This window comes from Pavona decussata, unplaced genomic scaffold (assembly GCF_977016875.1).
Source record: "Pavona decussata unplaced genomic scaffold, jaPavDecu1.1 SCAFFOLD_218, whole genome shotgun sequence".
In the NCBI taxonomy this organism is placed as follows: Eukaryota; Metazoa; Cnidaria; class Anthozoa; order Scleractinia; family Agariciidae; genus Pavona; species Pavona decussata.
In genome coordinates, this window is record NW_028145623.1 from 483124 (window position 1) to 496836 (window position 13713).

Consider the following 13713-nt stretch of genomic DNA (forward strand, 5'->3'; position numbering starts at 1 on the left):
TTGGTTTAATACCAGCCGCAAGCTTTAAGCAGTTTGTCTGCGAATTGCCATGTTAATTGCGTCCAGATTTTCATGAATCACAAATCCACCTGATTTCATTGAACATTTTACTTTTACATCCTGACTTTTAAATCGAAAAACTATGAAGAAGCAGTGGCCTTACATTCGAACTACGCAAAGTTTGTAAAACCATTCTCAGCCGACAAATGTAAGTAAAAAAGTACGAAAGTAACTCCGAAGAGTTCAGTACTGCAGGATGTTTTTCGGAGTGACCTTCGTACTTTATTACAAAGTTTGTGAAGTTTGGTGCTTTGCTTTGACATGTTTCACAGCTTTCGTCTTGTTCAACCAATCAAACCATTTGAACCATTCTGACAAGGATTGTGATTGGCTTATTTTAGCGTGATTTATGAGAGTACAGATGCAGTACAGATGCACGCTAACACTACTTCTGTTCGTTTGAAAAATGAAGTTTGTTTCAAAAATGATGGTGAAAGCGTGAGGAAATAAAAGTAGTAAAGAAGCCTCGACTGTAGTCTAGATCTGTTCTGTTGTAAAGCACTTAGGAAGCGGCTAGAGCACTCAAGAAGTAGGGAGAAATACTCGACTACGTCTCGTGTTCGATTCTCCCCTACACTTCTTTCGTCGAGGCTTCTTTATTTTTTAATCATTTCACTTTACCCTGTGAACAGTATAGGGAAAAAAAATCGGCGAGCCAGGCGAGCGGCATCGATTTTTGTCTTCGCCCTATATCCCACTTGGGAGCCTGTTCACAGGCTACTTTCACTTACATAAACAGCTTTTTATGACAAAGATGGAAGGCAATGCTATTACCGTAGGAATTATCTAAGAGTTTAAAAAGGCAAATCAGATTTCAATTTCTATAACAAAAGATGATTTACTACCGTATTGCAAGCTTAAATAAGCAATGTTTCTGGTATAATTTCTGAAAACAGTTTTAAATTTAGATAAATTACTTCGATGTACCTTGCAGATTGAGATGTGGATCGCATGCGTGAAGTACTGGCCAGACACCCGGCTTTCGAGTCGTTCGGCGCCGACGGCTGTACCACCCTGATGAGGCCTAACAAGGCCGAAAAAAAAAAAAAAACTGTCCATGGTAGCCTCTGCACCTGCGTGAGCTGTTTAGTGTGACCATTGTTTTTAGATGGTTTATAGTAATTATTCCGGGAAAGTTAACTAATACGCAAAGTACACAAACATTGAGTATATCATTCCAGAGGCGACCGATAGAGTTACGTATACATGACTAACAAGCGAGCTAATTAACCTATGCGAGCAATTGCATTTAAACAGGTATTACAACAATGTTTTACAGAAATTGAGGGTAAAATGTGGTGCATGTTTTAACTTTCTCGAACTCATTAATTAATTAATTAATGGCATCAGTTAACTAATAAATTAATGGAATGAAATGAAAAAAAATAACTTCTCGGTTTTTAACTCGTTAATGCGCGCATGTGCAATGAACGAGTGAGCTCGGTTGCCCAGAAATAAAAAATGATCCGAACGAGTTATAGCGATGGTGCGGTTTCACTTGGTTGGCTGGTTGGTTCAGTTGTTAACGTTCGGGCAGGCGCAGTGAATGAGTTTTAAATTCAATTAGTGGGAAAAAACACACGAGCTTTTTTGTTCACAGCCGGCGCATCAGGATATTCTTCTTCAATCTATAGAGAATAATTTTGACGATCATTTAGTTCAAGAACGGTGTTTTCATTTTGTCTGAAAGTCCGGAATCGTTAACTCAATTTGTGAAAAAAAAAAAAAAAAATTTACGACGTATCAGAATAATTTATTGAGTCTCTAAACAATTATTTGACAATAATTTTAGTGGAAGAATGAAGATTTTTTTTGTTGAATCTGAGCAAAGTTGTTGGTTTTTTCGTTTTTCCACAAAGTGCGGTGTCTTAAATTCAATTACTGAAGTGTCGGCATGGGTTTTGAATTAAAAAAACAAAAAAACCGTGAAAATTTTTTAATCGGCGCATCAGAATAACTTTATTCAATGAGTAGGGAATAAGTTTACAATCATTTTAATAGTATAAGAATGGTTATTTCTTGTTACATGATCGGGAAAAGGTATAATTTCTGTAAGCTTTCAAGGAAGTGTCCGTAGCCGTCTTAATTTCAATTACTGATGTGTCATCTGCATTCACGAGTTGGCTCACAGGAGCCTTTGATTCGAGATAAGATAAATCATTCTTCCTTTGTTTGATATATTACCTAAAAACTGGCTTTGACACAGTAACACACAACTTTTGAAACTCTTGAAGTAGATAAAGAAAGGGAGTTTTGTTTATAGCTAATACCTCGCTTATAGATACATACTGACTGACGGTGAAACACCAGACGTCCCTTCTAGATAAAATAAAGTCTAATTTCCGTTTACTGAAAAAAAAACATCTAATTCTAATTTCCTTTTTTGGTATAAGAAAATCATTAAGTTCCCAAGGAAGATTTCGATACTCCTAATTCCGCGTTTAAGGGAGAACAAGGAATTATAAACTTTAACCTGTGTACTATGAACTTTCCCGAGGCAATATAAGGTAGTCTTCGAAAATAGAAATATTTATTCAGTGGTTAATACGCAGTTACACGGTCCTTTTCAACTGTAAATTAGGAATGCAAGCAACTGCATTGCAAATAATTTCATTTTAAGGCCTTAAAAGACACAAAAGGCCAGGCACAAAACTTCACAACATCATTTCCACTTGATAATAATTTGTTTCTTTGGTGATGCTTGCTCTAGGTTAAAGCGTTCTTTGTAAGATACTAAACTTAGAGTAATGTTTAAATAAGCAATTAACAAATACGCATAAAGGTACTTTTTCAATGCTTTTATTTATTTATGCTTAGTTGTCTACAATCGACATTTTGTCGTCTTCCTCCACTATTGTTAAATTTAGGAGTGTTTCATTTATTTCACTTAAAACCCACGTATTTTTTATCCCCTTAAATTAAGCCTTTAATCGGTTGAACTAGTTCTTGGCCATTTCGCTCTTGAGCCAATGCAACAGATATTTCACCTTAGCGTAAACTCCAAACTTCCCAGGACTAGCGCATCCATAACCCCAGCTTGTGACACCTTGCAGGTAGTACCTTCCACCAGTCTCACACACCATTGGTCCCCCACTGTCTCCCTGGCACGAATCAATTCCACCTTGATCAAGCCCAGCGCAGATCATGGAGTCGTGGATCTTTCTTGGGTAGGCTCTGTCGCAACGAGCACGACTTACGACCGGTACTGAAGCCTGCTGAAGTTTGTCAGGAGTAGCGCCTCCAGATGCAAGCCGCCCCCAGCCTGTGATCCAGCATCTGGTGCCGTCAGTTGGCGCGGCTACGGCGTGTGGAAGACATACCAGACTTACGTTTCTAAGAAAGGGATAACAAACAAGTTAATTTCCTATCGGAGAGAGACAGAATAAAACAACACTCAAGTACGAAAACAAAACCAACCAGGATTCTAAGCACGACTTTAGATAAGGACTGCTAATTAGTTATTGTGACTAAAAGACAATCAGTTAAAATCAGTTAAGGATCGGTCAAATTCTCTTTTCTACTTCCCTAATATAATTTATAGTTTACAGATGTTAAATAAATGTAAAGTGTCACAAAAATTACATTTACTCTAGTGGCTCTAGGTAAAAAGAAACTTTACTATTCTTACAAATTCACTTTTGACAAGAGTTTCGTTCTCGACCCTCGTGTATTTCTGTTTATCGATATTGGCCTCTGTCTCTGTTAATCTACTTTCAGATGTATGCTAGTGTGACACAACAAGCAGAGTTGAGATCATTCATAGATTGTTTGCAACGAATTTTACCTGTTTAGTTGAGCTGGTTTTCCCAGTTTAAGTAAGGCGATATCGTGACTGTAACTATATGGCTTGTGGTAGGAGGGGTGCGTGACCACTTTGCTCACTCTAATATCCTGTTCAGTACCAACAGTGGAGGTACGCCTGTGAGCGCCAAGCCTAATGAGACAAAAAGACGTAATCAATGTCTTTTGTCTACTTCCTTTTGGAGGTAGTAAGATAGACAGGAATTCTGTTAATCACTCAGCTGATTGGTCAGCCAATCAGGGATACAGACAGTCTTTTATTCAGTACGTTCTTATCAGTTAGTTTACCACCAATTTAGAACTGTGAATTATAATTAGTTAAATAGTTAGTTGGTGGTTGGTTGGTTGGTTCGTCCGTTTGTTGTGTGGTTGAGTGATTGGTTACTTGATTGATTAGCTGGGAAGTTGATTACTTGGTCGGTGGTTGAATTGGTTTCTTGGTTGGTAATTAGTTGATTGGTTAGCTGATTAGTTTGATGGTACTTTGGTTCCTGGTTAGTTGAAGGGTTTGTCGGTTAATTGATTGATAGTTTGTTTATGTCTGCAGCTAATAATTAAGCTATTTTATAATTGATTTATTATAGGCTTTTATAAAAAAAAATAGTTTTATTCGTCTAATTTTATTGCGGTTTCATTGGACCTCAGACCAGTTCTGCAACAGTTCGCAACCATTTCCGAGGCTATTTATTTCTTTCTATTTTGTCACAACTACAACTGCAATTAACTATATATTGCTGACAAAATAGAATCACATAAGCCGAAGGTAGCAGGCAGCAGATTGGTACCTTATGACTATGGAGCTGGGTGATTTTCCTCGCACACAGTGAGTTGCCGTTACTATCCAGTTTGGATGCACCAAGGAGCCGCCACAATAAGGGAATCCAGAGGTGGTTCGCAGCTGAGCCTGCCATGGCCAATCTCCATGTTTAGCAGCAGTACCTCCGACAATCCTAGTTTGTGGACGGACACCACAAGAACCTAAATTATGTGATGGGAAACGTAACGCAAATAAAAAATATGTGTTAGTAATATGACGTGTCAGCGACAGAGAGTCGTTAGAAAGAATAGAATAAATGGATTTTTAAATTTAAACAAATAACTAAAACTGAAAACATTATGGCAAAGGCAGTCTAGATGGCTTTCTCACCAGATCGGATATAACAATGTTCATCGTTTCTTGCAGCGGGTTAAAAGGCAACTTAAATTATTTGTAACTGCCAATTATCGTACGTTTTCTCTCACACGTTAGTACATTGTGAAATCCAATTGCAACTGTCTAACTTCATGCCCTTTTTTTCGAATAATAATGATGATGATGATGATGATGATGATGATGATGGTGATGATGATGATGACGATAATGATAGTAGTAATGATAATTTTTTTTAATCAGGCCTTGTACTGCGCAAATGTTCAGTGTTAAGTTGAATGAAGGAAGTGCATCCAGAAATTTACGAGTCATAACCTGCCTCTTTTCTGTGCAAATGATTTTTCGAAAATTAACTACATTTCGTACGAACCTGGGGGAGGTGGAGTGCCCGGGGAAGGTGTCGGTGGTGGTGGAGTCACTGTAACAAAACAATTATAAACAAAAATACTCATCGTTATCATCATAAAAACTTAAATTAAAAGATCAGATCATAGCTCATAACCAAGCGATGAGCACGTCAAAGGTAGCATTGGTTTTTGCGTGATTTGGAATTAGCTGGGTCATCTTGATCAGAAAAAAACTCATTTGCATTAACTTTCAACACACATGTTACATATACGACTTTTATAGTCGCATTTATAAATTGTGTGTTGAAAGTAAATGCAAATGAATTTTTCCTGATCAAGATGATGTTGAGTAATATCTTCTTGGTTTCGATAAACAAAATTTTCTCAGAGAATTAACTAGGCCGCGTCAGCTACATGTAAGTCTTATAGGATATTGCTCTCTGTCATGTTGTGTTGCCCTTTTTATTGGAAGACTGTCTGGTTATTTCGCAAAATTTCGTATTCTTGTTTCTTACTAAACAAATAACGTTTTAATTATTGAACGTTTCTCAATGCGTTTGTTTGTTAAAGTTCAGTCTGCTTGACACGGACACTTTTTGCACAAGCTTTCATTTACAAACAAAAAATGTGAGTAAAACTGGACACTTCCTTGGACTGTTCTTAATTGAAATTTTCGCCGGTTGGGTCCAAAAATGAACACGGGTAACTATTTTTTAGTTGAAAGAAAGAAAAAACTCAAGGAAATTTAAATAGGTATTGCTATTCTGTACTCGGAATTTGTTGTTGGTGTTTGGAATCAGTCCTCCAAATCTTGATCCTATTTTAAAACAAAAATATAGTAATTTTCCTGCTTTCAGATTCGGTCGGATTTCAGATTTGGACCAAAATGGTTAAGATCTTTTCCCGTTTTCAGACCAAAACCTATCAAACCCACACCGCTTGGACGGGAGATACCTGTATATCTTATAAAAGGGAGTACTCCTGGGTGGGAGAAAAACATGGCATCAGCAAAACATAAAGAAGATAACTCACAGGCAAAGAAAGCAACACCAAACGATGATTGTAGTAGCTCCACGGCCGGAGGCGAGGTGCATGTAATTTGTCTTCTTTGAGCGAAACCCGCTCAGTCAAGCAATTGCACAATTAATTTTAACAGTCGTTGGTGACTATTTCTTCGCTGTTTACAAAATTGTGTTATTTTCCTTTCGAAAACTTAGAAGCAAAGATTTTTTTTTGACAAAATTTGTCCTGCCGTGTTCTGCCAGAGTTTCAAGTTTTTGTGGCAACGAAACCTTTTGTACAACAAACTAAACGCCGACGCGATTCCGGCTGCGATCACAGAAGATATAACGATCGCTTACTTTACTGTTTTTGATTCCTTATGTAAATGCCCTCTGAAATTATTATAATAGTTATAGAGTTTATGTTCCTGGACGTAAATATGCTTTTGGCCCACTCTCCGGAACTCATTTTAGCCCTCGCCAGCAGTTCAAGCTGAGTCTGGCCAAACTCTAATCTGAGCCTGAGTCGGGCTAAACTCTAGTCTGATTAAGAGCACTCGCTTAGAACGGACGTCCTTGTCATGGACAATTTCCTTGGTCCCTTTCTACGAAATGTCCACAAACAAAAATGCCAAAAGTTAAACGAAACATGCAGTGTCCTTAATAACTGCCTTTTATTGCAATGCAATCAGTTTTGAACTTCACTTTCAAGAATGTCTCACTAATTCATGAATTGTTTGTGCTCTCACTCAAATAAAGTATTGTGTTTCTACTATTTTTTTTTGCAAAGAAAACTTCCTCTAGCTGTCAAGTCAAACAAGTTTAAAAAAATTTTGATAACTAATTTCATTAAAGTTTTAGTGCTAGCTCGAAAGACTATTTCCTACGCGTTGGAGGCTTCGTAGGAGGAGATACATTTGAACCTATTGCCGGGAAATGAAAAAAACAAAACAAAACAAAACAAAAAAACATTTACAAAATCAATTCATTTTATAATACAGTCTAAAAGCACAACTAGGAACAAACGATGTCTTAGATCATATTTTTCTCTAAAGATGCTGGAACATTGTACCATGTATCAAATACCCAGCCACAATTCATAAAATTGAAATACACGGGTGTTAACAAAATACCTTAATTTATTTTCTATTGATGGGGGAGAATTCTAGTCCTTAGTGAAATGGGTTAGGAAAGTGGGACTCTTCTATAATATTCTATAATATTAACAGGGGGTTTCTCGATACTTGGGGTTTATGGTGACTCAGCTATCGATTGGCACTAGAATGTTAATGTAAACATTATTTTTTCTATGCAAATACCATTACATCTTGCTAAGCGTTTACTTACATTCTAAACTTTACAAAGTACCGTCTCCACAGTACGCCCTTTCAGGCAGTTAATTTACAATTGCCCTGTCCCCTCGTCCGTCCTTTTTTTCAACAAATTGCCTACTTTGTTACAATCTGAGGATTAATTATTAAATGAATTTGCCCACCTGATGACGAACAAGGTCCCGGCTTCAAAGAAAAGTCGTCAATAGCGATGTCACCAGTGTAGCTACCACCTCTTACTCCTGTAAATGATACCTGCAGTGGTCCGAGAAGATAGGTTAGTGCCAGGCGCCCATGACTAAGAGACTGTATCTATATTAGTCACGTGAATCTCAACCCTTTCCCGATTAGCTCTATCTCATAGCTACTTTTCCCTAAACAACAATTGATTTATCGAAACTAAAGCCGTTAAAGTGGAAACAAACACCATGAGGTTCCCATCTTTCTTATGCATATTCATGCTCAGAAACTGAAGGAAACCAAATTTTCAGACTTGATCAGGGGAGTGCCAATGAATACTTGAGGCTATGAAACATTTGCTCTGAACATGTACAGCAAGCGGCTCCTCTCTTGCATCAAGTGTCAGTTAGCTCTGAAATATCTCTTACCTGATACATTCCTGAGATAGATAAACTTATAGTGGCTTCATTCCACTTGTTGCCTTGGTTGCCACTTCTGGAGAACACTGTTCTCCCATTGATGGTCACATATAGTCTCCCAATCGTTGCACCATACATGTGGTAGAAGAATTTAAGACACATGTTTCCGCTGAATTTCAGCAAGGGGCTGGTTAGTTTTGCATAATCTCCCTGTACTCGAGGACTAGACGTTTCTATGTACATGTAATATCCTGTAAAAAAAAAAAAAAAGGAAAAGGACTGGAACTTTCTTTTACACTCGTCAAGTTCAACCAATAATATCATCCATCAGATAACCTGGAACCTCTATCATCACATACGAATCCTCTCTTTACAAAGTAAATATATTTTAAGACCGTATCTTAAAAAACCTTTGGAATGCTCATAGTTCAAAACCCTAATGAAAGAAGAACATTGACATCCGTGGTAACATATGTTCTAAAACTTAATTAACTGGCGACCCCTTTCGTGAGCACTGGCGCAACTTTACAAAAGCCTTTGTCTCCGTAAAATCCCGATAAACGGGAAAGATAAAGGAGATGGAAAAAAAAAATCAGTGTTTTTATTCAAAACAGAAGCCATAGCAACAATGATCTAATGTTTCACTTGAATAGTTCGTCACCGAAACGCCGCATCCTCTCCAAAGTTTGCATGTTCCTCTGCATTATATGACTGACCAATGAGAGTTTGTTTAGGCGAACCTAATTAAAATATGTCAATGAATTTGTCCGCTTTTGTGAAGAAATAAGGTTACATTTCTAGATTTTCACTCGACGAGATGGTCAGGGCAATTTCACAAGAACACAGCGCAATTTCCCGACTGCCGGCGTGTTGTGTTTGAGAAAAGCTCGATAAAAATAGTTCACCAATCGCGTTCCGCCATTTAACAACAGCGCGATTCCAAATCAAAAACAAACGACCACATTAAATCAAGGGTGGAAATGTGCCTTTAAGAACATACCTTCAGAATCACGTATCCATGTTGATTTATTGTCTAATTTAAACAACAAAACGATTAATTACTAAGATTTTCTTTCGTTTTGGTGATAACGAGAAATCCAAGATGGCGGCTGTAAAGAACAAATGACTTGATTGTCACGTGATATGACGATATGACTTTACGGACTTTAAAAGACACAGTTTGAGACATACTCAAGCTCAGAAAAAATTGGAAAAAAAAGCAGGCCATATGGTCACAGTGAAGCTGAAAACAGATTATTGCCGCGTAAATTTACCGAACGTTCTGAGACTGAAAATGAAATTTGCTAAATCTAATTAAGGGGGCCAGTTTAAGCTTATGGTTATGTATGAGTCATTTATGGCATATTTGTTTGGAGTCAAGCTTTTAAGTTTCACCGTGGTAATGAAATGTATCTGCTATTTTTCTTTTCATGTATAAGTAATAAATAAATAAAGTCATATTGCATTCCTAGAATTAAATGAAAATCAAAATGAACGAATCTTTCACGTTTTGTTTACATACCGCTTCCAGAGCTATGGTCAGAGGAGGGCCCTGTTGAAAAAGATGGTGTACTTCCTTTATTTCGAGTCCAGTCAAACTTGTCATTTTTGTCCTGTGTAAAGCCACACATTGAGCTGTCGAAGTTGCAGGCAACGGCTTATAAAAAAGAAAAACAATAAGAGTGAAACTTGGCTCCACAAAATCGATTAACTATGCTACAGTTTTTATGGTAAAGTTTACATTTCAAACTTTACAAAGTACCGTCCCCACATTACGCCCTCTCAGGCAATGAATTTAAAATTGCCTTGTCCCTTAGTCCGTCCTTTTTTTATTTTCACAATTTTGCCTGCTTTGTTACAATCTGAGGATTAACAATTTAAATAAATTTGCCCACCTGATGACGAACAAGGTCCCGGCTTCAAAGAAAAGTCGTCAATAGCGATATCACCAGTGTAGCTACCACCTCTTACTCCTGTAAATGATACCTGCAGTGGTCCAAGAAGATAGGTTAGTGCCAGGCGCCTAAGGCTAAGAGACTGTATCTTTATTAGTCACGTGAATCTTAACCCTTTTCCGATTAGCTTTATTTCATAGCTACTTTTCCCTAAACAAAACAATTGATTTATCGAAACTAAAGCCGTTAAAGTGGAAACAAACACCATGAGGTTTCCATTCTTTCTTATGCATATTCATGCTCAGAAACTGAAGGAAATCGAATTTTCAGACTTGATCAGGGGAGTGCCACTGAACACTTGAGGCTATGAAACATTTGCTCTGAACATGTACAGCAAGCGGCTCCTCTCTTGCATCAAGTGTCAGTTAGCTCTGAAATATCTCTTACCTGATACATTCCTGAGATAGATAAACTTATAGTGGCTTCATTCCACTTGTTGCCTTGGTTGCCACTTCTGGAGAACACTGTTCTCCCATTGATGGTCACATATAGTCTCCCAATTGTTGCACCATACATGTGGTAGAAGAATTTAAGACACATGTTTCCGCTGAATTTTAGAAAGGGGCTGGTTAGTTTCGCATAATCTCCCTGTACTCGAGGACTAGACGTTTCTATGTACATGTAATATCCTGTAAAAAAAAAGGATTGATACTTTTTTTTTACATTTGTCAAGTTCAACCAATAATATCATCCATCAGATAACCTGAAGCCTCTATCATCACATACGAATCCTCTCTTTACCAAGTAAATATATTTTAAGACCTTATCTTAGAAAACCTTTGGAATGCTCATAGTTCAAAACCCTAATGAAAGAAGAACATTGACATCCGTGGCAATAGCTGTTCTAAAACTTAATTAACTGGCGACCCCTTTCGTGAGCACTGGCGCAACTTTACATGAGCCTCTGTCTTTGTAAAATCCCTATAAAGGGACAGGATAAAGGAGATGGAAAAAATCAGTGTTTTTATTCAAAACAGAAGCCATAGCAACAATGATCTAATGTTTCATTTGAATAGTTTGTCACCGAAACGCTGCATCCTCTCCACAGTTTTCATGTTCCTCTGCATTATATGACTGACCAATGAGAGTTTGTTTAGGCGAACCTAATTAAGAAATGTCAATGAATTTATCCGCTTTTGTGAAGAAATAAGCTTACATTTCTAGATTTTTACTCGACGAGATAATCAGGGCAATTTCACAAGAACACAGCTTGATTTCCCGACTGCCGGCGTGTTGTGTTTGAGAAAAGCTCGATAAAAATAGTTCACTAATCGGGTTGCGCCACTTAACAATAGCGCGATTCCAAATCAAAAACAAACGACTACATTAAATCAAGGGTGGAAATGTGCGTTTAAGAACATAGCTTCAGAATCACGTATCCATGTTGATTTATTGTCTAATTTAGACAACAAAACGATTAATTACTAGGATTTTCTTTTGTTTTGGTGATAACGAGAAATCCAAGATGGCGGCTGTGAAGAACAAATGACTTGATTGTCACGTGATATGATGATATGACTTTACGCACTTCAAAAGACACAGCTTGGGACATACTCAGGCTCAGAAACGATAGGAAGAAAAAGCAGGCCATATGGTCACAGTGAAGCTGAAAACAGATTATTGCCGCGTAAATTTACAGAACGTTCTGAGACTGAAAATGAAATTTGCTAAATCTAATGAAGGGGGCCAGATTAAGCTTATAGTTATGTATGAGTCATTTATGGCATATTTGTTTTGAGTCAAGTTTTCAAGTTTCACCGTGGTAATGAAATGTATCTGGTATTTTTCTTTTCATGTATAAGTAATAAATAAAGTCAAATTGCATTCCTAGAATTAAATGACAATCAAAATGAACGAATCTTTCACGTTTTGTTTACATACCGCTTCCAGAGCTATGGTCAGAAGAGGGCCCTGTTGAAGAAGATGGTGTACTTCCTTTATTTCGAGTCCAGTCAAACTTGTCATTTTTGTCCTGTGTAAAGCCACACATTGAGCTGTCGAAGTTGCAGGCAACGGCTAATAAAAAGGGAAAAACAATGAGAGCGAAACTTGGCTCCACAAAATAAATTAACTATGCTACAGTTTTTATGATAAAGTTTACATTTTAAACTTGACAAAGTACCATCCCCACATTTCGCCCTACTTCTCAGACAATGAATTTACAATTGCCCTGTCCCCTCGTCCGTCCTTTTTTTTCACAATTTTGCCTGCTTTGTTACAATCTGAGGATTAATAATTTAAATGAATTTGCCCACCTGATGACAAACAAGGTCCCGGCTTCAAAGAAAAGTCGTCAATAGCGATATCACCAGTGTAGCTACCACCTCTTACTCCTGTAAATGATACCTGCAGTGGTCCGAGAAGATAGGTTAGTGCCAGGCGCCCATGACTAAGAGACTGTATCTGTATTAGTCACGTGAATCTTAACCCTTTTCCGATTAGCTCTATTTCGTAGCTACTTTTTCCTAAAAAAACAATTGATCTATTGAAACTAAAGCCGTTAAAGTGGAAACAAACACCATGAGGTTTCCATTCTTTCTTATGCATATTCTTGCACAGAAACTGAAGGAAATCGAATTTTCAGACTTGATCAGAGGAGTGCCACTGAACACTTGAGGCTATGAAACATTTGCTCTGAACATGTACAGCAAGCGGCTCCTCTCTTGCATCAAGTGTCAGCTCTTTATTAAATATCTCTTACCTGATACATTCCTGAGATAGATAAACTTATAGTGGCTTCATTCCACTTGTTGCCTTGGTTGCCACTTCTGGAGAACACTGTTCTCCCATTGATGGTCACATATAGTCTCCCAATCGTTGCACCATACATGTGGTAGAAGAATTTAAGACACATGTTTCCGCTGAATTTCAGCGAGGGGCTGGTTAGTTTCGCATAATCTCCCTGTACTCGAGGACTAGACGTTTCTATGTACATGTAATATCCTGTAAAAAAAAAAGGATTGATACTTTTTTTTTACATTTGTCAAGTTCAACCAATAATATCATCCATCAGATAACCTGAAGCCTCTATCATCACATACGAATCCTCTCTTTACCAAGTAAATATAATTTAAGACCCTATCTTAGAAAACCTTTGGAATGCTCATAGTTCAAAACCCTATTGAAAGGAGAACATTGACATCCGTGGCAATAGCTGTTCTAAAACTTAATTAACTGGCGACCCCTTTCGTGAGCACTGGCGCAACTTTACATAAGCCTTCGTCTTTGTAAAATCCCTATAAAGGGACAGGATAAAGGAGATGGAAAAAAATCAGTGTTTTTATTCAAAACAGAAGCCATAGCAACAATGGTCTAATGTTTCACTTGAATAGTTTGTCACCGAAACGCCGCATCCTCTCCGCAGTTTTCATGTTCCTCTGCATTATATGACTGACCATGAGAGCTTGTTTAGGCGAACCTAATTAAAAAACGTCAATTGATTTATCCGCTTTTGTGAAGAAATAAGGTT

At 37.6% G+C, this 13713-nt stretch overlaps 1 protein-coding gene across 7 annotated transcripts in view; it reads right to left on the bottom strand.

The window, feature by feature from the left end:
- Positions 1-2843: 2843 nt before the first annotated feature.
- LOC146459589 (MAM and LDL-receptor class A domain-containing protein 1-like) overlaps positions 2844-13713 on the bottom strand; it is a 194246-nt gene continuing 183376 nt past the window's right edge. For 5 of the 7 annotated variants that reach the window (XM_085089305.1, XM_085089304.1, XM_085089302.1 and 2 more), the window contains 12 exons: positions 12946-13187; positions 12500-12590; positions 12126-12260; positions 10632-10873; positions 10185-10275; positions 9812-9946; positions 8299-8540; positions 7855-7945; positions 5382-5429; positions 4647-4839; positions 3845-3994; positions 2844-3393 (listed from right to left, as the gene is read on the bottom strand). In XM_085089305.1, the coding sequence (XP_084945431.1) occupies positions 3000-3393; positions 3845-3994; positions 4647-4839; positions 5382-5429; positions 7855-7945; positions 8299-8540; positions 9812-9946; positions 10185-10275; positions 10632-10873; positions 12126-12260; positions 12500-12590; positions 12946-13187 (2054 nt within the window). In that variant the 3' untranslated portion in view covers positions 2844-2999. The remainder of the gene's footprint in view (positions 3394-3844; positions 3995-4646; positions 4840-5381; positions 5430-7854; positions 7946-8298; positions 8541-9811; positions 9947-10184; positions 10276-10631; positions 10874-12125; positions 12261-12499; positions 12591-12945; positions 13188-13713) is intronic. The other 2 variants (XM_085089310.1, XM_085089306.1) reach the window with 1 other exon arrangement.